This window comes from Miniopterus natalensis, chromosome 15 (assembly GCF_054644295.1).
Source record: "Miniopterus natalensis isolate mMinNat1 chromosome 15, mMinNat1.hap1, whole genome shotgun sequence".
In the NCBI taxonomy this organism is placed as follows: Eukaryota; Metazoa; Chordata; class Mammalia; order Chiroptera; family Miniopteridae; genus Miniopterus; species Miniopterus natalensis.
The window spans coordinates 3,232,753-3,258,097 of NC_142095.1; the positions used below are offsets into that span (position 1 = coordinate 3,232,753).

Here is a 25,345-nt window from a genome sequence, read left to right on the forward strand (position 1 = left end):
TTATTATTATAAGGATAAATAAGGTTTGGAGATAAGGTTTGGAAAATTAAGAGACTCCTTCTTAGTCTCCCAGTGCCTATTCGCTTCCTTTTCCTTGGAAGGAAACGGGAACTTAAATGGTGACATGGAATACAGGAGTTTCCTGGCCCTCCCTGGTTATGATTAAATTCTCATCAACTGGACATAAGCATAAATATTGCTTGCCAGGCCCAGGAGCTATTCTTAAAGGGAGGGCGAGGTCCATTTTCATCCCTCTTCTTTCCCACTGGTCGGCAACTCAAGCAGCCATCTTGGACAATAAAGTAGAAGTCGCATGCTGAGGACCGAAAGGGCCTGTGTTCCTGACGTTCACGGCGCCACCGTAAGAAAGCCCGGATGACTTAGACATTATTCATCAGAGAGAAATGAGCTCATTAACTCATTTAAGCCAGTTATTTCTGTCACTCACAGCTGAATCTAATCCTGATACAGATGCTTTTGGAAATTATTGGTGATAGGCAAAGGTAGGTATAGGTATATTGCTCAAAAGACATAAACTATAAAGAGAAGGCTATAGAATAACTAGTTACGTGGTAGAACAAAAGGTATAAAAAAATGGCAAAAAATCCTCACGGGTCTGGCCAGGATGGCTCAGTGGACTGAGCGTCATCCCAAGCACTAGGAGGTTGCTGGTTTGACTCCCGGTGAGGGCATGTGTCCAGGTTGCGGGCTCAATTCCCAGTAGGAGGCGTACAGTACGCAGCCGACAGGTGTTTCTCTCTCATCGATGTTTCTATTTCTCCATCTCCCTTCCTCTCTCTCTAAAAATCAATAAAAACATTAAAAAAAACTCCTCATGGTTTTTCTGTCAAGCTCCAGTCCTGTATCTCTAATGGTTACCTAAAGGTCCTGATGTCACCTTACACTCAACACACCTCAAACAATCATCTTATTCTTCCCTCCCAAACGCCTTCCCTTTCCACATGCTGTATTTCTGTTCAGGGCACTAACATTCTTCTAACCTCTGAGTGGCCTTTGAATCTGCCCTTTCTTTTGCCCCTCTCTGATAGCCAGTGTTACCAAACCCTAGAAAATCTTCAAACTCTTTCAAATCTGACTTTTTCCTTACATATCTGCTCCCAGCCCCTAGGGCAAGCCATTACCCCCTCACATCTCAACTATTGCTCTAGATCCTAAGGGAACTTTTCCTCTGCAATTTCTCCCCATCTAGTCAAATCTATGTGCTACCACAAGAAGAGTTCCCTACAGTGTCATCTTAATTCTGTTACATTCTTGTGGCTCTCCTATGTCTTCAAATTCAATAAATGCAAGATTCCTGACAACCTACCTGCACTTTCCTAATTATCCCTTTCACAACTTCCTGGGGTGTGAGGATAAGACTCAGACAGGAGATCGGAAGCTAGAACAAACAAGGTGTGACCATCTCTATGAGAACAGAAAGGGCATAGAGTATTACTATATGCTATCAAAGCTTATAGAAGTACCGGCTCCCTGGCATATGTGTTCAGTTTGGCTCAAATAAGCATACAAATTAAAAAAAAAAAAAAGATTACAGAAGTATCAGAATCTGGCAAGTAAGCAGTTGCTCAGATTGGGAGGACTGGAGCCTTCTACATTATGCAGAAACAAAAAAGATCCCTAAGGGCTATGAAGAGGCATATAGCATCAGAAATGACTCTATTCACCAGTCATTAATCCAGCTAACAAGTATTTATTTAGTACATCATATGTTGCCAGGTCCAGCTCTAAACCATTTGGGTAGTGAAGGGAAAAAAAGGAAAAGAAACAATACCTGCCATCATGGACCTTTCAAACTAGAGATGTCTGATTTTATCTAGTGACATCTGCTTTACTGTACATAGGTCTTGACTAGTGATTTACCCAGACACTTTGTCTGGTTCAGCTATTTACTTAGGGCTCCAGTGCTATCTTTTTTTTTTTTTAAATATATCTTTACTGATTTCAGAGAGAGGAAGGGAGAAGGAGAGAGGCAGATAGAAACATCAATGATGAGAGAGTCATTGATCGGCTGCCTCCTGCACGCCCCCGACTGGGGATCAAGCCCACAACCCGGGCATGTGCCATGACCAGGAATCGAACCGAGATCTCCTGGATCCTAGGCCCATGCTCAACCGCTGAGCCACGTCCGGCCAGGCCTGTTCATCCTCTTGAGAGAATTAAGAGGCCTGGAAGCAGTTCCCAATAATGAGCCCCAGGCAACAGGCTAAATGAGAAGTACTGCTGCTGCAAAAATAACCCCCCTGGGCAATACCACGTCCTTATCTAGCCATATACTCCAGGGAGCCACGGCTGACGTGCTGTTCACTTAAGATTCCTTGTTCCAGTCAGATGAGAAGTTGCTGTGATAACAAATATATACTCAACGGGCAATGCATGCCAGGCCCAGCTGTAATCACCTTACAGGCACTAACTCATTAATCTCTACACTGGGACACAGAGACATTAAGCCACCTGCCCAAGTTACACAGTAGGTAGGTGACAGAGCTGGGATGCAACCCCAGGCATCTGCCTGCAGAGTCCATATTTAACTACGATATACCACCTTGTGCTCAGACAAAACTCAACCATTGCATAGGTAACCAGACTGCATAATCAAATCACCAATTCTTAAAATCATTTTTAATTCTCCTGAATACCCCAACCCTCCGGAGAGCGAGAATCTTCAATAACTGTTGATTACCAATTTTAGAGTGCATTGCCTCCCCCCCCCAGTACAAATCCCCTGCGGGCAATCAGAGGAGGGTACTGAGACTGAAGCTTTCAGGAAGAATGGCAGGACTCAAGCCACAAGCTATACAGCTGAGCTCTGGCCGGAATGCCACACTCTTCAGTGAAGTAGTTTTGGGGTGAGGGTTTAGGCAATACCGCAACTTTGCAGGATGTTTAAAGATTTTGTTGTTGCTGTTGTTACTTGGAATGCACACAGTTTAAGTACTGAAGTGTTTCATGCAGTATTGCTACCAACTTGAACAAGATTCCAACAATCTGGGTCTTCACTTATTTTCCATTATGGCCTCACAGAACAGTCAACAAGAACTCTGTCAAGGGGATATGCTCTTAATTCAGTCACTCTCTGAGGATCTAGCAGCATTTATACTGCTAAAAATCATCTTCCCATGCCCCCCCACACAAGCTTTCCCAAGTGATCTCATTTCCATCACAAGGACAGATCCCACCTAAGATGTGGCTTCCTTCACATGCATTCAGAAACACCCCGCCATCCTGGTATCCTCAAAAACCCAAACTCTCTTAACTTTGTTGACACAAATAACACTTTCATAAAATTTCATGTATTCTATAGCCTTTATGCTCCCACACCAGAAAAGGTCAGCATCTCACAGAATTTTCATGTCAGCTGGTAACAGAACCCTTTTCCTTGCCCTTTATGAAGTCAAGCTGACTATGTCATACAGCCAAGTTATCTTTGGCTGAAGGCCACTGATGCTAAGAAAGTTGAGTAAAAATTCCAGGGAAATTAATTCTTCTCCCAGAGCTATCTTTCATAAGAGAATTTTAGTGACTATTTGGCCGAACATGAACAGGCAACAAACATCACATCTGCAAATCTGAGAAAATAAAACGCTAATTCCTGCAGACCAAATGACAATAGTTTGAGGAGCAAGTAGTCAGAACTGGGCAACCACTGAAAGGGATGGGTTCTCTTAACACAATGCTTACTACCTCCCAAGTCCCCCACTGCAATGGCACATCCAGCAAAAGGAAGAAATATTCAGCCTCAACCTCCAGGGCCTTGGAAAACAAAGTAAGTCAAGGAAGTATGCCATTGCTAGAAACAACTTTCTCCACAGGGGGTGGAATAAAAGGCTTCGCCTCCCGGTGTTTGCTGGGTTTCCACCTCTTCCTAGGCAAAGAAGGTAAAAGTATGAGCCAATAGACCTGTTAGAAACTACTTCACTTAGCTTGGCTAAGTGATGCCCTGATGAGTCCCCCTGGCTCAGTACTGCTGCAGAGCATCCTAAGGTTTGATGCCCCCCCGTGAAGGCACTGGGAAAGGGCTAGAGAGGCCTTGGATATCATCTCGGACAACCTCATTAAGGCATATATATAACCCGTAATATTTGACAAAACAAGTTGGCAGACCTATAAATATTAGTCAATGATAAATAAAAATAATTTCACATCAAGAGCAGGACCACAAAGATATAAAAAACTCAACCGAAATCATTTCATAGAAACCTCCTCAGAAGCATACTCAGAGGTGCCCAGAAGATGGTGACTCAAAATCTGCATCAATTTGGTGTATAAGTGAAACCTGAGGGAAGGAGAACAGATGAACAGACAGAGACATTCATCCTCCATAAGCCCCCCGTTTATGCATCCAAAGGAGTAAGGGTTTCGTCCCTCACATTCTTATGCCTTGCGCTGTGTTCTTGGGAGCTTGATCCACATATTTCCTTAAAGAATATCCAGATATGAACGTGTATTTTCCTAAAATTAGGATTGGAAATTACTTGACATGACGAAGTGGGAGAGGAGAAGGAGATGATTGTCTAATTTCAAATGCTTACTAGGTACCAGGAGCTATGCAAAATGTTCTGTATGTATTAATCACCAAGAGTTACTCCTCAAATGTAATGTCACTCAAGAAGCTTCCCTGACCACCCATCTAAAATCACCCCATCATGCATCCTCTCAATACCCTGTTCATTATCTTTAGAGCACTGAACACTATATTTTTTTAAATTTGCCTACTTGCTTATGCACTAAAACAGAAGTTACACAATTTTGTTTTGTTTACTGCAGCATCTCCAGCATCCAGAAAGGTGCACCTGGCACACAGGAGGCATCATGAATATATCATCTCATCTAATTCAGACCAGAGCCCCATGAGGTACTGATAACACAGGGAACTGTGGCTGAGGGAGGTTAAGAAACTTGCCAGAGACAACCCAGCTAGGAAGTAACACCTGACTGCAGAGTCTACATTCCTCTTTTCTATGCTATCTACAAATTTCCATGGAGATCCCAGTCTCAAGAATTTTTCCATCAAAATGATCTGCATACATCTGCATTGTGGTAAAGGTTATTAAAAGAGTGCTGATTGGCCCTAGCCAGTTTTGCTCAGTGATTAGAACGTCGGCCCTCAGACTGAAGGTTCCCAGGTTCGATTCCAGCCAAGGGCATGTATCTCAGTTGCAGGCTTGATCCCCAGGCCCCAGTTGGGGCACGTGCGGGAGTCAACCAATCAATGTGTCTCTCTCACATCAATGTTTCCTTCCATATCTCTCTCTCCCGTTCCACTCTCTCTGAAAAACAATAGAAAAACCATCTTTGGGTGAGAATTTTAAAAATAAATATATAAAAATTAAAAAGTGCTGCCCGGCCGGGCGTGGCTCAGTAGTTGAGCGTCGACCTGGAATCCAGGCAATCCGGGTTCGATTCCCAGTCAGGGCACATGCCCAGATTGTGGGCTCGATCTATGACTCTCTCATCATTGATGTTTCTATCTCTCTCTCTCCCTCTCCTTTCCTCTCTCTGAAATCAATAAAGATATATTAAAAAAAAAAATTAAAAAGTGCTGACTGGATAGTGAAGTCTATGCAGTTCAGCAAGAGGATACTGTTGTGTGGCAGTACTAGCAGGGGAAGAATAAAAATCTAAGAAATGGAACCAACTGAATTAGGCTATGGTGATTTCTCATTAAGGAATAACTCCAAAGAACATTGAAAATGATATCAGACAAAAATCTGGAGTTTGAGAGAATGCCCTATAGAATCCATGAGTACCACGTAATCTCTGTCACCTTTCTTAGTCTGATTATAAGGTCCTAGAAGACAGAGCTGTCCCTTACTTGTACTCCTGCAAAGTGCTGTATGGTACCCTATGCATGATAATGTCTACCTGTCGCCCTGTCCAGTGTGGTTCAGTTGGTTGAGTGTCATCCTGTGCACCAAGAGGTAGCAGGTTCGATTTCTGGTCAGGGCACATTCCCAGGTTGCAGGCTCGATCCCCAGTAGGGGACATGCAGGAGGCAGCCAATCAGTGTTTCTCTCTCTCTTTCCCTCACCCTTCCTTTCTCTACAAATCAATAAAAATATGTGGGGTTTTTTTGGTGTGTTTTTTTAAAGTCTACCTGTCAAACACTCTGTTTCACACTTGGAAGAATCCTAGGCCTGCTCCTGCTTTGTTCTGCTGCCCTATTCGCTGGGCAAGGATCATTCATCAGGGACCTGGAGTCCCTAAGAGTGTTCACAGATTGGGTGGCGAGGCTGAGAAGAGAGATACCTCTTATATAAAATAACGTTTTCCCAGACATGGCTCTAATAGAAACCCTAGGGCTAAAACCTGTTTTTAAAGAAGACTGCCCTAGTTCTAATTGGCACTATTCTTTAGGGGGCTGGATACCTTAGACAAGATTTTTTTTGTTGGGATGGAGGAAAGAGGCAGTTAAGACACAATACTGCTTTCTTTTTTAAGATAAAAGATTAAATAGTTCCGAAAAAAGCAACACCCCTCTAGGAGAAATGGGAGAACGGTACAAAAGAGGTGGCACCTGCCATGGCTCCCCCATTTATGTTTCCACCACTCAGAGTATTGCTTATTGCTGTGGTAAAGGACTGAAAGACTATTCACTGATAAGAACAAGATGATTATGAATTAAATGCATGTTCTCAAATTAGAACAGACTGTTAGAATGAATCAACCATAGCATACAGATTGGTACCTTCATTCTTCTCTCCCAATACTGGAAAGTAGCAATTTCTGACTCACAATTAGAGTCTGTTGAATGACTAATTCAATGATGGACATGGAACAATCAGGCAACAAGAACTCAGTGAAGGGGATATGGTCCTAATCCAGTCATTCTCTGAGGATTTAGCAATATTTACACCACTAACAATAGTAATGGATATGTCAGTTTCCTCTCTAATTAGTGCTCCTTCCAAAGGTTTTAGAGGATGTCACCTCTCTAAGGGGAGTTAGAACATGGCTGAAGAACGGAAAGGTTCAGCATAGTGAGCCACGCTGAATGGAACAAAGCTGACAAAAGGGCGGTAGGCTATAAAAGAGGACCTGTTCTCAAGCCAATACTACTCCTCTCAGGCAGAGCCTTCTTTCAAGATTCTGGGTGCACTGCACTCACACTGTTAAGGATAGACAGTGGGTTCATAAAAATCAAACTATATCACTAAGCTTCTTTCTCTCACTTTACAGGAGAGGCACTAAGACACCACAAAAAAACAACAAGCAAACAAAAAAACTTTCCCCAAGGAAACACCAAGACAAGAAGGATTCTATCCATTTCATTATTCTTCCCAAAACTACCGGGCAGGGTTTAATTAACAACCCAGATGACAGATCTAGGTGGCAAGTTGAATACATCTAGGTGTCTCAAACAGAAGTACAGATTCAGATTCACCAGCTTTGACTATATGCAGTCAAGAACTTGAGTACAAAACTCTAATCTGCACAGAGCAATGATTAATGCAATATACACAAACAATCCACGACTCTCTCCTCCCCGATGGCCCCTGTACAAAAGTAGCACATGCAGGTGGAACCCGAGGGCCACAGGAGTTGCCATCAGCGGGCTTCACCCTAGGTCTGGATAAGAGTACTGACCCAGAATTCCTGTGCCAGGCAGTTCCTTGAGATCACAGGCACTCAAGGATCATTCTTTGCATCAGGATCCACATCTCAGTCACACTCCACAGGGAGAAAGCACTCCAGACCTGTCATTTTCCCCCCATCTACTATCTTTGGAATATAGTCCAACTACAACTGGGCTCTGGTTTTTAAAATACACTCTGTGCCCATTAACTCTTCAGAGGAACCTTCCCAGCCTCTTTTAAAGTTTCTCCTCACAACTGCTTTTCAGTTGGAATGTGGTATGCTCCAAATAGAGATTTCTGGTACCTTTCCAAAGTTTAATCATTTGAAACCCTCCCTCCCCATACATAAAAATATATCCTTCCAGCATCATTTGACCGAAGTATAAAGCAACCTGGTTGGCCTCCATGCATCCGATGGCATCTTCCAAGAGTGAAAACTCCACGCAGACATAGCCATAGTCGTAACCTGGGGACAGCATTTAAATACAGACGGGAGTGGTGTTAGTGCCTTGCAAAAACAAAAAACACACTTCAATCCCCTGTTCCTGAACCCCTTAAACACAAGCCCTCCCAACTAGCCCCTCCCTCCCCTAACTAGACAGAGCTGCTACCCCAAACAGAAAAAAGTACTGAAGGAGAGTCTGGATGTTTCTGGACTTCGAGAGTCATTCCAAAAATGACTTTTTCTATTAACCAAGGAGAGCCTCTGCGCTCTTTAGCACTGATGATCTGGCAAGGGTACTCCCACAGAAAGTTCAAGTGGGGACCCAAAGCATTTTAACCACATGATGAGAAATAAGGCTGAATTTTCTGGTAAAACAAAGTCAACAAGAACAGGAAAGTACCAGGAAAAAAAAAAGTATCCCAAGAGAGAAAGTAGAAGCAATTATCCCAAAGCTACACTAATAGTCACCGCTTTTCAAGCAGAAACCACCTTCAAAGACAGAAGTGCTGACAGACTGAGGCAACTACTCTGTTTGGATACCACAGGAGGCTTCTGGTTGGCAGGGACAGACCATTTCAGGTCTCCTTTTTTTTCTTGTTTCAACTCAAGCCATAAACCAGCTAAATCTTTACAAAAGGAAGAAGGTGTAAAAGCATAAATAAGTACAAAGAGCTGGGTCCAAAATTGTGCTTATGCACAAAGACTGGCGGTGGGATAGGCTGGGGGAGAGACAGCTGTGGTTAGCAATCAATACAAATTGAAGAATTGTACGTACCATTAGTTATAACACACCCTTCACCTTTCTCCTGATCAAGTGTCATCTGCGGCTCTCGTGACCCATGAAACTGTGAAGTCATGGGATTTACAGGCTGCTGAACTCTAATCCCAACCCACCCTAGAATTTCCCTGTTATGCCAGCATCTGACTATAAAACCACACTTGTCAATGCAATGCTCCACAAGGGGCTTCCACGCTTCCTCCACTGCCTCACAGGATAAAGAAGCTCATCTTTAGGAGTGACACTGTACAAATGGAACAGCAAGAAAAGATGTGGTTTGTTCAGATGAGAAATAAAACTCAGGGAAAGAAAACACAAAACCTAGGGCAATTTTGAGCACAAAGTGTATATTAACAACAGGAAACCACTATAATTGATTCAAAGTATCAAAGGCCAAAAATCAAACCAAATTTAATTTAAAAAATAAAACAAAACTAGGGTAATGGAAAATATAACTTAAAAAGTAGACCAAAGTTGGTAAAATGGGGTGGATTCCTTGTCATGTGGAATGAATGGCTGAAATGTTTTATTATGAGTAATATAGCTATTACTTCAGATTTGTTAAATGCTCCAAGTTCATTATGAAAGGTTACAAAGGTATAGGTTGACTCTTGCTTTGAGTTTTAGGAAATGACCAGGAAGAATAAAAGAAAGCTGCTAGAGATCTCAGATTTTCTACCCGATTTCAAAGTTTTGACGATAACCCCTGCAACAACCTCCATTTAAACTTACCATGAAATCAGCCTCCTCCGATTACTATTTGAAGAAATGAAACTACTTTAAAGAAACAATGCATGTATTTGTATATATCCTATTAACTGAAATTATTTTGTTACTCAGTGCACATCTCATACATAAAACATTCTGCATTGTATAAAGGGCTCTGCATGTTTTTGGGAAACATTGAAGAATAGCAGGAACAACTAAAGTGCCTTCATCACCAAATATCTACTGCAAACACTCAAGTGCATGGCTACAGTCAGAAACGGGTAGCCATGGAACAAGCAGAGGTACTCTCGAGTGTGTGATGACCGAGACATAAAGCAACCCACAGCTGCCAAAATGAAAGCAGGAACTAACACCAAACTGGCAAAGCCTTGAGTTTCCTTCCTATCCATACAGAACTACCGTGGCCCAGAGGAGCGCACAGAATCTGTAGAAACAGACAGAGAGACAGAGACAGAGACAGAGACAGAGACAGGGACAGAGACAGAGATGGGGGGGCGGAGGTGACGACTCATTACAACATTCTTACTTCACTAAAAGACAGATTTTGATACTAAAGTCGCTGGGAAGGAAAAGATATGGTTGGCAGAAGACATTAAGAGCATTTAACAGCATTTTTATACATCAACCCTGCAATACTGTATGCTGACAATGTACTTCAGATTTAATATTTAATCCACAAGCCCAACACTCCGCTCAATTTCTTCTGCCCACAACTTTAGCTATCAAATAAGAACAGAAGTTTAAAGTTTACCCATAATGCCTAAAACTTAAAAAAATAAAAGTTTAAAAAGTACACAATCTCGATCCCAGGTATTTTGTGTGTCTAAGACTCATGGTTGTACCATAAGGATTTTCAGTAATTAACAAAACTGATGATGATACTGTTATATTTGCATAGTACTTGCTGCTGCAAGGCTATAATCAGAAAGCTTTACATACATTAATTGAATCCTCACAAGACTACCCTATGAGGCAAGTATTATGAACCTCATTTTACCCATGGGAAAGCAGGCAAAGAAAGAATAGTGATTTGCTCAAAATCTCCTCAATGATAAGTACCAATACTGGGTTTCAAACCCAGGCAGTCCAGATTCAAATTGATGCTGCTAACCGATACTCTGTATAGCCTCTCACCCTTTGATAAGATCCTAAACTGATATAAGAACCTGAATTCCAAACTCTCCAGAGTCCAATTACAGAAAGGGTCCCACATGCTTGAGCATAGATAAGACCAAGTCTACAGTTAAGAAACATTGAAATTTGCAGCACAATTATTCTTACTCTAAATGCCAATGGCAGAATCATTGTGAGTGGGCCCGAGTATGCAAGTTAGAAAGCAGTCACTCGCACAGACTGACTGAGACTGCTATCAAAATTCTCCTGAAAAGACAAAACCCCTGAAGTCTTCTTGTAAATGATGGCTATAAAAATTACAATGTGGTAAAATATTTGATATGGGATACTTAATATATTTTAAAAGCTTTAAAAATGAGGGCAATTATATAAGATGTGTATAGGAAAAGAACTATAATTAAACAGAAAGAAGTCATATCTAATTCAGAGGCCAGAGCACATGGGATGAAAATGTACACTGTCAAAATCATACTCAAACACCCCAGGGTGAAGAACATACCATCTCCCAACACAGATTAAGTCCAACACTGCCCGGTTTTCCTCCAGCGTTCCAACAGATCGCTTTTCTTTTGGGTGACACCAGATGAAGAGGTTGGCTTGCATTTTAAGGGCCGTAATGTATGAAAAATATGTGACTTTAAATAACAGAATCACAGCCAGCACAGTGAATGCTCACACTCAAGAGAAACTGGGAAACAGACCAACTGAAGCCCTAGTCGAATCACACCCCACCTCTCAGGCTAACTTCATGAGAGAAAGTGAGGTGTAGGAAGGAGGGGCCGCGCAGGAACAGGTGAATACTAAAAATGACATATGCAACACAACTGGATACAAAGACAGTTACAGCGGTTGGACTGTTACAGTGAAATAACTGAGGTTTTATAATCCACAGGAGAAGTTTTAGTAGGCACAGAAGGTGTTCATTCTACCCAGAGACCTAAACATTCTGAAAATGGCCAACCAACCTTACAGTCAGACCGTTTGGAATCATCAAGATGGTAAACTCAAAAGAAAAAAAAAAACTCAGTGTTAAGGACCCATAGGCAGCTTCTTACCTAGAGTAACAAAGTGTCTTTTATTACCTGTCTCCTCCTCCGTCACATGCTGGGAAAAGTCTGGTGGGCTGATGGGTCTCAGTGCTTAGTTACATGACTATTAAAAATGTATCTTACTCCATTTTCTAACCTGAAACTATGGATTTCTCATGGACATGTGAATGCTCTTATACTTTCCTTGGCAGCTGAGGATGAGAACAAGGCAAAGGGAGACAATCTATAAAGTAAAATTAATATTTTGATTCTTGTCTCTTCATTAACCATGTGGCTGTCTGTTCTCCAAAAAAGTATCTTTGAGAAAATCTAACCAGGCGCTTATGGGGGAACAAGGTAAAGAAAACAAAGAGCCCTGATAAATAATATCCAACCCCAGAATCAACTCTTTAGTCTCTGTCCCCCAAAAAGCTGACTTGGTGATGCTGACAGACATGGCCCATCATTCAAGTCAACTGCTCGGCTACAGCAATGTTTATTTAGGCAAATGAGATGAGCAGCCCCATATTCAAGCTGACCTAGAAAAACTCAACTAACATGAAAAAGTGGGGTTGAATCGCCCATTAGGAGAGTACTGACTGACTTTAAAAAAGCCCAGAATATATATACCAAATATGACCGAGCCCTGATTAGAAGCTTGGAATTTTCAACCTCTCCCCCACAACTCCAGGGAGTGGAAAGGGAATGCAGACTGAGTAATGACCAACGGCCAATGACTTAATCAATAATGCTTACATAACGGAACCTCCATGAAAACCTCTAAATGATGGCATTTGGAAAGCTTCCAGATCAGTGAACAAACCCATAATCCAGGACCCTTCCTGACCTATGTACCAGTCATATTTGGTATATATATTCTGGGCTTTTTAAAAGTCAGTCAGTACTCTCCTAATGGGCGATTCAACCCCAATTCTTTATGTTAGTTGGGCTTTTCTAGATCAGTTTGAATATAGGGCTGCTCGTCTCATTTGCCTAAATAAACATATGCATCTCTTCACTTGGTCCTTTTTAACAAACTGTTTGTTTTCCTGAATCTTGTAAGCTGTTCTAACAAAGTCTCAAACCTAAAGGGGGAATATGAGAACCTCCAACATAAGTGTGGGTGATGTGGGTATCTGATAGGTGACTAGCATCTGAAGTGAGGACAGTCTTACGGGACTGAGCCCTTAAACCTATGGAGTCTGATGCTAACTCTAGGTAGTCAGTGTTAGTGAAATGAATTACAGGATAACTGCCTGATGCCAGAACTGGCTGGTATCAGGAGCAAAAAAAATCTCTCAGTAACGCTCTGCCTATATGACATGGGAGGCAAATACTGCCTTCCACTGATGTCATTCCTGAACATGTACAAACCTCCACCTCTCAATTTACCTGGTTTGCCCCCACCCCCTTTCTGCCAAGTTCAACTGCAAACACTACCATAATCAGGAACTTACTGACAGCACTTGTCCTTCAAACAGCCATTTAAAAATACAGGACTATTGTCGATTAAGGCTTCCCCCCAAAAGGTCTATTTCATCAGATATACTTGTACATCTGCCAAACATAGTCGTTTAATGCTAAGTAAGCACTTTCTAGGGTTTGACATTAGTCCAAAAGCTAAAGTGAAAATTTTTACTTTTCTAACAAATATCAAATTTTAAAGTACTTATAATGATATGAAGAACAGAAAAGAAAACTCTACTCCCTCTCAACATAACACCACTGCACAGTTTTACAAACTAAAATTAAGTCTGACGGTACTATTTGGGGAAAACATCTTGGGAGGTTCTACTCATCCAATGTTTTATTTCCCGAGTTTGCACATACATGTTAACTAATAGTTTGGGGTTAAAGAAACACATCTCAATATTTAGACAAGTATTATTTAACCACCAATTCATACATAATCTACATTGCTGCCAGGAATTTTTATAGCATGGAGTGTGAAATAAGACAACGTGACTAATGTCTTCTGTGATTTGGAGGCAAGCAAAGGCAGGAAATCAGTTTGTGGCACAAATCCAGTTGACAAGTTCCTAGGAAAAACCTAATGAAGCTATGCAATGACTGTCTACCCTGTCATCATCATTCAGGAACATTTGATTCATTTTTTTAAAAATTGATTTTGAGAGAAAGGGAGAAGAGGGAAAGAGAGAAACATCAATTAGTTGTCTCCTGTACACCCCAGACTGGGGATTGAACCCCCAACGCTGGTATGTGCCCTGACCGGAAATCGAACCCACGACCCTTAGGTACACAGGACGATGCTCCAACCGGGTCACACCACCCAGGGCTGATTCATCTTTTTTTAAAGTGACATTATAGCCCTGGCAGGTTTGGCTCAGTGGTTAGTGTCTGCCCGTGGATTAAAGGGTCCCCAGTTCGATCCTGGTCAAGGGCACACACCATGGTTGCAGGCTCGATCCCTGGCCCCAGGCAGGGCATGTGAGGCAACCAATCAATGTGTCTCTCTCACATCGATGTTTCTGCCCCCCCAATCTCTCTGAAAGCAATGGAAAAAATATCCTCAGGTGAGAATTTAAATAAATAAATAAATAAATAAATAAATAAATAAATAAATAAATGTGACATTATATAATCACTTTACCTCGCCAGAGCTATGAAGTACTAACCCATAGCCCCCTACCCAGCTCCTGTACCATGGGATTTTCTAACATGCATTTGACAGTTATGACAGCCAACTTCACGTCTGATAAACGCAAAAGTACCTGCGGACATTCAAATATAACACAGCATGTATCAGTATTTCATTTCTTTTTATGTCAGTGTGTATAGCCTTTTGAGTCTAATTTCTTTCACTCGGCATAATGCCTGTGGGGTTCACCCATGCTGTTACGTGCATGAGCAGTTTCTTCATTTGGCTGCTTGCTGAGCAGTAGTCCACTGTATGTATACACGAGTGTTTGTCCAGTCACCAAGAGACATTTCACTTCTGATACTTTCCCCGGGAACATAATCATGTAACTCAAGGTAATTTACAATGAAGGGAGTTATATTTGAAAATGGCAGAAGAAAAACCCAAATATGTCCCTTATATGCAACTCCAAGACCCCAAAATTCCTGAAATATCAAGTTTTTTGTGATTTTCAGTGAACTCATCTGGAGCCAAATCCCGACCTCCACTAACCTAAGTCTCTTCATAGTTTTTAAGTTCCTTCCCTTAGTGAGTAGTCATACATTTTGCTACAAAAATATTATGTCTGATATACATCCCACTGGGATATGTAATTCATATATGATCTATATACCACATTACCTTCCCATGTTCAGAAAAATTTATAAACTCATCTGACGTGCAGATTTTGGATCAAAGTTGTGGCCCTGTACTTATACAGCTCTAAATGAGATAAAAATTCAAGTGGTAATTACTAGAGTCAGTAATTAATGTTATAGACTGGCTCCCCTTACATCTACCCCACAACACCCCTCCTATGAACAGTACCAATCCTGCACGGTCTTTGCAGGTTATCATACTGCCTTAAAGAAGTGACTGCCATTTATAAAATCACCTTTTCTACTGAAATTCACACATAATCTTTTAAAAAGTAGATGTTAAAGTTCTCTAACACCTGACTGTTCCAAGGCATATTCTTCAGCAGATACGTAAGACAGCACCACTATGACACCTAAGCCACCCTTAATGCTCCTCACCTCAGAGAGATCACAGCGGCTCTCCATATACATCACATACACTTCACTCCATGCACACCGGGAACCTGCCAGTGCCAGGCAGGGTGTAAGCACTTAGGAAACAAGATGGACCAGGACAAACCAGGCTCCTGTTGTCATGCAGCTAACTCCCCAGTGGGAGGAATAAGGCACATAAAACCACTAAGAAAAATATCCATGACAGATCCCATGACAAACACGGATGTCATGAAAAATGACCGCGGAGGGATTATGGATTGGGATGAGACAAGGCCTCTGAGAAACAAAACTGAAGCCAAGAAGGAAACCCCAGAAGACAGTGAGGATCAGAGGGAAGAGCAGTGCAGAGGCCCTGACAGAGGAAGAAGTCTGTACTGGTCAAGGGCTAGGAAGGGTGGGTACGGCCAGAGCACGGTAAGAAAGGGAGAGCGGTACAGGATGAGGTCCAACAGCCAAGGGCGAGCTCATGCAGGACAAGCAGCGGGAATTTCTTCCAAGTGAGATGGAAGGCCGTTAGAGAACTTCAGGCATGCAAGTAACATGATCTAACTGGTATTTTCAAAAGTTCACTCTACTTGCCACACAGAGATGTAATACGGATAACATGGAACTGGTAATCTAATCCTTTCATTAAAAAAAAGGAAAAAAGATGTATATGTATAATACATATATAACACATTACCAGTTAATATAATAAAATGACAAGAAAAGATTGCATTTCCTGAAAGATGTATTTTTTAAACCAGTGTCCTGAATGATTTCACATGTGTATTACTGTCTTTGGTTGACCAATTATGATTTTAATAGCTACCACAGCCAGCAGATTTAAGAACTTCCTTTGTGGACCCTATACGTTAATATAAGTTTTACTCTTCTAATAAATCTGACAATATAAATAGAAAGTCAGTAAGTACTAAAGAAATGAAGAGTTTAAATTGCTGTTATTTAAACATCAGACATCTCTCCTTTCCTAAATATACCAATACTTAATGAAAGCAGTTCATAAAACAAAACCTGAGGTTATTGCCCTATTACAGTTAAAGAGCAACTGCAGCCTATAAACTCTAGTTCCCAAAGATAACAATAAATCAAGAAAGTGTGTATGAGACACACGCAAAACAAACAAAAATAGGTGAAGCGTTAAGAACAACAGAAGAACTCTTAATCATGTTTCCACAAATTCAGAGTTGCTTTTAAAAGAAAGAAATGATTAGCTTTCTAAGAAATAATGCTTCTGAGTTTGTTCCCAAATTACAAAAAAAATATTTCTGGACTTAATGTAAGTTTATTTCAGCACCAGATTATTTCAAGCACAAAAATTTGTTCTTGTGGATAGTTTCCCTCTGGAGAACCAATTTGAAGAAGCAGCTATCTAGTTAAAGCAAAAGTTTTATTCCATGGTAAACTGTTTAAAGGCAAACTACATCCTCAAAAATATGGCATGCTCTTACTTGAAGAGTTCTTTAACTTGGATTACTGAAATGTAAATTCTGTGAAATGATTAATGCTCTACTTTCAACTTAAAATTCTACAAATTAGATCACTTAAAGATTACCTTTATTTTTAAACCATGTCATATCATGTAGTCCTAAAAATATTGGTCAATACCTTAAGTGCTTGGCACTTCCCTTTTGACTCCATTTCCTGTACTAGTAAGATGTGAAGGAACTGGCAGGACTTGGTACTCTCAAATATTAGGAGGATATTCTGAAAAGTTTATTCTGCAGTTTAGACCACAGAACAGGTCAAAGAGAAAGTTCTTCTGGATCTATTTATGGGTTTCAACAAACTAGCTGTTGCAGGACTCTGTTCTCAAAGCAAGACTGAAAATTCAAGAAATAACTAATTTGTACAATTTCTCTAGAAAGTTGTAATTTCATGCTGAAGCAATAAAATGTAAACTTTTACATATAGTAAGTTTATTAAATCCTACTAGGCTCCGTCATAAACATTCCACCAACATGAAGAAAATAAATAGCAAGATTAATGATTTAATTATATAAAATCTATTCAGGGAGAAATGCTGCAGCACTCACTTTACATCTCACAGGCGCTCAGGACTGGAGCATGCATCCTCACCCGTGTGGACAAAACAGCCACAAAGAATCACAGCTCAGACTAAAGCTGGCTGTTATTTGAAGGCACCAACAGGAGGCTTCTGGAAATCTTAAATGTGGTTCCTTAAAAATTTTTTGAGTAGCACACAATGCAGAGATCTGACAAAGACCCCTCCTAACCCAAGGCCACATGCATAACAAGAAACTCACCTGTGTTATACTCCTTCAACTGCAAGTCCTTTACAGGCATGTCATCAAGCGTCTGAAAGGCGTTAAGAATCTGCAAGAATATGAAATTTACAGTAATGATACAAATCATAATCAAATACTAAATATTATATTTTCCCTCCTGGTTTTCACTCTACGTAACTTAAAGCTATGATTACTTTAAAAAGGCAAAATAACTTCATAAAGGAAAAAAATTTACTCCACAGAATTTAAAGCTATGATTAGTTTATAAATGCACTTTGGCATTCAAAAACTGTTGAAAGAGTCTAACATAATTATTCAAAAATTCCCAAATATATAAAAAAGGCAGAAGAACATAACCATCACAAGCTCAATCTCGAGCTCTGAAATCGGACTCTGTCTGAGCCTCTCCTGCTCACTTGCTGTGGAACCTTGCAGTGGCCAGTTTCTCATCTGTTAAAGACGAGACACTGAACTTATTCCAGTCTAGGGCCATAGCACTGAACTCCCTCAGCCTCATCGGTTCTTTTCCCCATCTTCTGGACTGTTTGTTCTCTCACTGCATTCAGTCCTGGGCTCAAATGTGACTTCCTCAGTGATGGCCTTCTCTAACTAACCAATCTAAAAGTTCCTACACCCCAGTGACACTCTAGAGCAGGGGTGGGGAACCTTTTTTCTGCCAAGAGCCATTTGGGTATTTAAAACATCAACTGCAGGCCATACAAAATTATCAATTTAAAAATTAGCGATGACAAAAGTTCCTAGATTTATTGAATTTCGAGTCCCACCTGTGGTTACCTAGGCAGGGCCAGACCAAATGATTTTGTGGGCCGTATACAGCCTATAGGCCAGAAGTTCCCACCCCTGCTCTAGAGCCTTTTTAGTTTTCTTCAGAGTACTTATCACTGCCTGAAATTATCTACCTTTTGCTTACTTTTTAATTATCCATAGAGGCAGTGACTTTATAATATTCACTGCTACATCACTCAACACCTAGAACAATATCTGGCATACAGGATTGCTTAATATTTGAAGTGAATGGATTAAGAGTACCTACTCACAGTATACTCTAATATTTAAATGAACTAATGCTTGTGAGCATCACATAATGCCTGGTGCAGAGTAAGCACCAAGCACTGTTAGCTCTTGTCATAATATTCTGACCAAATTTTTCCATATGTTCAGCTATAATTTAGTCAGTCAGTCCTTTAACTGAGGAGTTAGGAAGCTCCCAATTTTTACTACTATAAATAAACTGCATCTTTATGTATGCAGTCCAACCTTCCCTCTTGGATTATGCCCTACTGGATGACTATCGGTCTGAGGAGAGCAATCATTTGTCATAATATCTTACAAACCTCACCTCACTGAGTATATGCATAACTGGTGAAATCTGAATGAGCTCTATTGGCACCAAAGCCAATTTCCTGGGTTAGCTACATACCACAGCAATGCGAGATGGGAACACTGCTAAGAGCTAGGTAAGGAATAGCCAAATACCCAAGCCTTCCCTGTGCATTTCTTTGTATCTTCTTCTGAATCTGTAATAAAAAAAAATTTAACTGACCAAAGGGAACAAAAAGACACTTACGTCTTCTTTTGTGGCATTTTCAGGCACCCCACTTAATCGAATAAGCTTGCTTGGTTTCTCCTCACTTGGGCCAGTCCTATAATCTTGATCCTTGAACCCAGAATAAAAATTATTTCAGAAATAAATCTATGTTAGTACAAAATGAAACTGAACATAAGTACAAGAACCCAGAATCAAAAATCAAATTAACGTGCATGATATGAAGATGTAAAAAACTGTCATTTTTGTTTTGCTGTGTTCCAAAATGTGATCTCAAATCATTAGAATACAAGTGTACTAAGACAAGAGCTCATTGAAGGAGTCTTGAAAGAGTAAAGCAGAATATTAAGAGAAACAACATTGAACAGGACTTTTACAATCAGAAAAACACACACCAATAAAACATTCTCAAAACTGTAATTTTCTTTCCTTGAATGAGAAAATAGCAAAAAAAAAAAAAAAAGAAAAAGAAATTTAAGCCACATCTACAAACAAATTCCAGAACAAAGTCAAAGTATCATGTGACCATACAACTTATTACAATTCAGAGAAATCTGCATTTTCCATATTCATAAAAGGCTCAGCACCAAATGATTTCTATTTCAAAAATTATATCAAGGGTTTAACTTCTGAGAAAAAGTCACCTAATACTAAGCGACCACAATTCCCAGTTATGTCTACCGTTCTGGCACAACTGTCAATAGTGTCCTCTTTTACTCTTGAAAGTGTCCTAATTTGAACAATAAATTATATGGTCACCCACCTCTAACATTCTCAAAAGCCATTATTTGGTTAGCACGTCTTAAGATTACTGTCCAAAATAACAGAAGCCTGAATAGACATGGGTAAATCTATTTGAAAAGAAAGTATTTTCATTGTCCAACTGCAAACCTAACTCTCCTTATTTAAATTATATATTGCATTGAAAGAAATTCAACATTTAAGTCAATTAAGTTAGCTGCAAGGAGATACTTGCGACATTAATATCACCTCCTCATGACTACAGAGTCCTAGGTATTCCCTAAATGAATTTAAATAAGAAAATGACCCCCAAAGAGCCACAAGGTCTGACTCTGCAAAAGTTGAATCAACTAAAAAAACATACTTTCAAAGAGCAAAATATTGAAGACATACATATCAAAAATATGATCTGAGCTGAGGGCCCTTTCTGTAGAGACGTATGTTGCATTCCTGAGTACACATTTTGCTTTTTAATGTTTATACAAGGAGAGACCCAGGACTAATGGTTCTGGACTTTATACTTCATCCCTCAGAAAAGCCTTATGAAAAGGCAAAAAAAAATTCACTCCATTCACATACCTGAAGCTCCTGTTGGGCATCTCGAGAAGTTTTGGCCTCTGGAAAAGACTTGCTCTGGCCATAGCCCAATATCCGGCTTGCTGGAAGCCTGTGATCCACATCACGGTACTCCATGCTTCTGTAATCAGTGTCTTGCCGGCCCAGAAAGTCCAGGCCACCTTCCTTAAATAAACCAGAGTCGGAATTCTGCTTTTCACCTCCAGAAGGCTGGGGTTTGTCTTGATCTTGAAGTGGGCTTTGGTTGTTCTGAAAGTCTGACGAAGACTCACGTTCAAAGGCTGTACTTTGTGTGTCTCCTTCTCTCTTCTCTGAATGCTCAAATTCTCCCTTCTGCACGCCAAAAGCAGGCCTCTCTGTTGTATGGTCATGTGTGGCTTCTTCCCTCTTGTTCACATTCATACCAGAATGGTCTCTATTTTGTGTAGAGGGCTGAATGTAATCCAAAATATTTGGATCCACAGAGGGCATCTCCCTACCCTTATATTCCATACACGTTCCCACGTCTCTGCCCCTAAAGTCCTGATCAGTCCTGGACCGGTGTCTACCTCTGAAATCTGAATGTGGTGTATCCCTGTCCCTAAAGTCTAGATCACTAGTACCTGAACCTCGGCCTCTAAAGTCCACCTGTGTTCCGTCTTTGTCCCTGAAGTCCAAATCAGATACATCTCTATTCCTAAAATCAGAACGAGGCTGATCTCTGGTCCTGAAATCCAAATCTGATAAATCCCTTCCCCTAAAATCTGCATGAGATCCATCCCGGCCTCGGAAATCTAAATCATAAGTGCCCCGGCCCCTGAAGTCAACAGTATGAGTATCTCTGTCTCTGTAGTTCATGTGAGATGTTTCCCTACCTCTGTAATCCATAGAAGTACCATTGCCACCCCTATAGTCCATAGGTGGTCCTTCTCTATCCCGAAAATCCCCAGAATGTACGTCCCTACCTCTGAAGTCCAACTGTGATGAATCTCTGCTCTGGAAATCAGAAGATGAAAAATCGCCCCCCCTGAAATCATGTCCAGATCCCTCCCCTCCTGGATAGTCACCAAGTAGTCCGTCTCTAGCTCCATAGCTGAAAGAATGCTCCTCTACATTTGCAAAAGGAGGCCCCGAATGTCCCTGGAAATCAAAGGGAAGTGAATCTCTGCCAGGAAAGTTGCCAGAGTGTCTCTCTTGAGCATGACTCTTAAGGGGAGGAGGAGGATAATCCCTGTTCCACCCGGGAGCAAACCTTTCTTCTTGGCTCCCACTGTAGAAACAAAGACAGTGTTATTCATATTGTCCAGAGAGTTTGAAATCTACACACCAGCATATTCTTCTCTAATCACAGCACATTCTTCTGTAAATATATATATTTTTTGGCCGAGTTCTGTAACAAGGTCCTAGATCTGCAGAAAACAGCAAGGTTTTGCTATTTTAGGACGAAGTGGTGGAGTAAACGTTTATGCTCCCATTTCAGAACACGAGGAAAGTCAACACAAGGTTTTCAACATGACTGCTGCAGAAAAAGCTTTCACCCAGTCCTGCAACAGGGAAAATCCGCAACACCAGATAAGCTAGCAATGGTGACACGGTACAGAAATTTCCATTTCCTACAGCCAGGGAACTCAGAATTCCAAGGTCAACATGATGATTCCTATACATCAGAAGAATCAATGCACTGTAAATTTCTTACAGTAAGTTTCAGGAGGTGTTTTTCTCATTGCTGCATAAAGGAGGAACATTCCAAAATATCTGATTGCAGCTACAGCAGGGACACCACCAGATCAGAATGGATGCAGGCCCAAAATGAAACACTAGCTGTAAATAACCAGTAGGAGCACACCACTGTACACCAACTGAGTGCCAGCCCTGGCTGCATCTAAATCCCAGTTCTACAGTGGCTCTACCTAGAAGCACTCTCACCTGGTCCCTACTATTATAACTACCCAAGGGTATCACAGAAGGCCACAAAGCATATGTACAGTTGACTAAGCCAAGCAACTGCACCCAGGAGCTTAATGCTGAAAGGGACCTAGAGAGAGCATTAGGCATTCAAGCATTATCCCCAGGTCCCAAATAAAGAAGCTGATATTTCAGATTCTAATGCTTTATGCTAATAATTTTTCATGGTAATAAGTATATTTAAAAATAGTATAGTATTAAATTCACATTCTCAGTTTACAGAACTCAAGGGACAAATGAGAACTGTCCCAATCTTTTATACTACCCAACTTCTGCCATTTGCCTAACCTCCAGGCCATTTTACATTGCTTTGGCTTTGATAAAAATTTAGAGAGTTTAAATAAGCAATTAGGTACCCAAAATTCTGAACTTGATGGGGATAGGAGGACATGAAAAGGGAAAACATAAAATGATCTGAAGGGTTATCTGCTATTTAGCAGTAAAACAAAAATATTAAGAGATCAAGTCCAACTTGGTTCTCTCCTCCCAGAATATATAAGTTCTATTATATCACCCTTCTGAACTCATACTACACCATTATACTAGAAAGATTCAAAGGAAAACTGATTCTGAGAAAAGGCTGCAGTGCCAAACCCTTTCTTAAGGTAATAGGAATTTAACAACAGCAACCTAAATATTAGAGTTATGCACATTTAATGAATTTTCAGACTTCCATTAGTTCCCATTAACATTAGTTAAGTCTATGTGGTTCATCACAAGAGAAGCAAGTTTAAATGTTCTTCATAAGTAATACAATTTATACTAAAATTAAGACATTACCACTAACTGTAATGTCTCCCATATTTAAAATAATTCAAATCCTAATGGTTAGCTTGCACGAAGACTTAAGCCTCCGCAGACACTCACAGGACGAGTGCTGAGGTATCTAAATCTACATGTTTTCTGACCAGAGCACATCCAACACTGTCTTTAAATACTGCCCTAAGCATTATCCTACCCTCTTAAGTTGAGAAGATCAAACAGTTCTAGAGTAACCTACTATATTAGGGTTGTCAGAACTGTATTTCATGTAGATGACTGGAGAAACAGTTCTATTAATATAAAATAGCAGTGGCCATGAAAATAATTTTTAACCAAATAAAAATATTTTAGGAAGAAAGTTGTTAAAATGGAATATAAAATCTTTTTTCTGCGAGATATCTTTTTTAGAAATCCAAATTAGTCCCCCCAAAAAGTTATGCTACATAAACTATGCCTCCCTTCTAGTCAAAGATCTTAGAAAAACAGCATGTAATGACTTATAGTTAAACTAAATTTAAGGTGGAAAAATATAATTTTAAAGAATTGGTTAAAGAAAAAATGTTTTGAAATTTTTTAGAAAGTAAAGCAATAGAGCTAAAGTTACCTAACACTTCTAAAGGCTTACCTAAACCATCTAAATGGGTTAATGCTACAAGAAGTAACTGTACTGCCCCACTAGCGTGGCTCAGTGGTTGAGTGTCGACCTATCAACCAGGAGGTCACAGGTTCCATTCCCAGCCAGGACACATGCCCTGGTTGTGGGCTTGATCCCCAGTAGGGGGCATGTAGGAGGCAGCCAATCAGTGACTCTCTCACATCACTGATGTTTCTATCTCTCTCTCCCTCTCTCTGAAATCAATAAAGAACATTAAAAAAAGAAACAGCTGTACTTGTACAATGATCATCCATAAATATAAGTAAATAGATTACTGCTGCTCTCCTTGTGAAGTAGCCTACTTTCTATCTCACTGCTTCACTAAAATCCACTTTCACTTTACAATAGGTTACAATCTATTATATTAAAAAAAAAAAAGAATAGGTTACAATCTAAATATAAATGTTAAAGTATAAGCCCACTGATCTAGACTAGGGATCAGCAAAGTTTTTCCATAGCCAGATAGTAATTACATTAGTCTTAGTCACAACTATTCAACTCTGCCACTGTAGCATGAAAGTCACCATAGACAATTTGTAAATGAATGATCATGGCTGTGTTCCAATAAAACAAAAATGAGCTATAGGCTACAGTTTGCTGACCACTGATCCAGACCTTAATGTTTTGAAAGAAAAAACATACCCAGCATCACCACCACCGCTTTAATTTAAAGATCACTGAACAGAAAGTAAAGACTCCTATCATTTAGTATTTATGAAACACTAGCTTTACTAATTATATGGATTTTTAAAAACTTGATTCTCTACCTAAATTTTTCATTGGACTCCAAGCTTCAGAACAATGAATGGAACATCTACTGAATTTGCACAATAAAATCTTGCAGACCGCCAATCCAAAGAAAATCCACTAGTAACTGTGTGACTTTAGGGTCAGATTTCTTGGTCCTATACCAAGTAAAACCATAAAAGTCACTACCTATATCATTCTATTAATTGTAAACATAATGTAAAAGTTTTAAAAATACTATCAGTGTTTATTATATTGGCTATTAAAAAAATTAACTCCTTTTAAATCTAAAATATAATCCATTTACAACTGAATTACTACCTTTCTCCACTTATCTTTGTACCTAGTAACACCTAAAACTGAGATGTAGCTTAGAAAATTGCATCAAGTAATTTTTCTTTCTCAGAACTATTCCTGGTAGCTGAAAATCAATGTGCCACAGGCAAGACACAGCTCTGGATTCTAAACATAAATTAGTGAACTTAATGAAACATTTGTGTACATTTATAAACATTTATGCTAGCTTTCCTTATTAGTCAAATAAGGAAATCAATAAATAACTGGCAGGTATTTTTTAATGTTTAAAAAAATGCTAAAACACAAAATACTTGGCATGCCTGGGTATTCAGTCTAAGAATCACTTCAGGAATGACTAAAAATTTTTAAATGTTTCTATTTTTTAAAAATCAGAGCTATTTCCATACAAAAAAGACATCCCCCTTT

The 25,345-nt window shown here is 40.0% G+C and overlaps 1 protein-coding gene across 7 annotated transcripts in view; it reads right to left on the minus strand.

The window, feature by feature from the left end:
- RBM6 (RNA binding motif protein 6) overlaps positions 1–25,345 on the minus strand; it is a 60,046-nt gene that overhangs the window by 27,517 nt on the left and 7,184 nt on the right. For 4 of the 7 annotated variants that reach the window (XM_016202893.2, XM_016202891.2, XM_087824720.1 and 1 more), the window contains 4 exons: positions 20,518–21,763; positions 19,219–19,308; positions 17,649–17,718; positions 7,988–8,061 (listed from right to left, as the gene is read on the minus strand). In XM_016202893.2, the coding sequence (XP_016058379.2) occupies positions 7,988–8,061; positions 17,649–17,718; positions 19,219–19,308; positions 20,518–21,763 (1,480 nt within the window). Of the gene's footprint in view, positions 1–7,987; positions 8,062–17,648; positions 17,719–19,218; positions 19,309–20,517; positions 21,770–25,345 lie in introns of those variants that run through there. The other 3 variants (XM_016202894.2, XM_016202897.2, XM_016202895.2) reach the window with 3 other exon arrangements.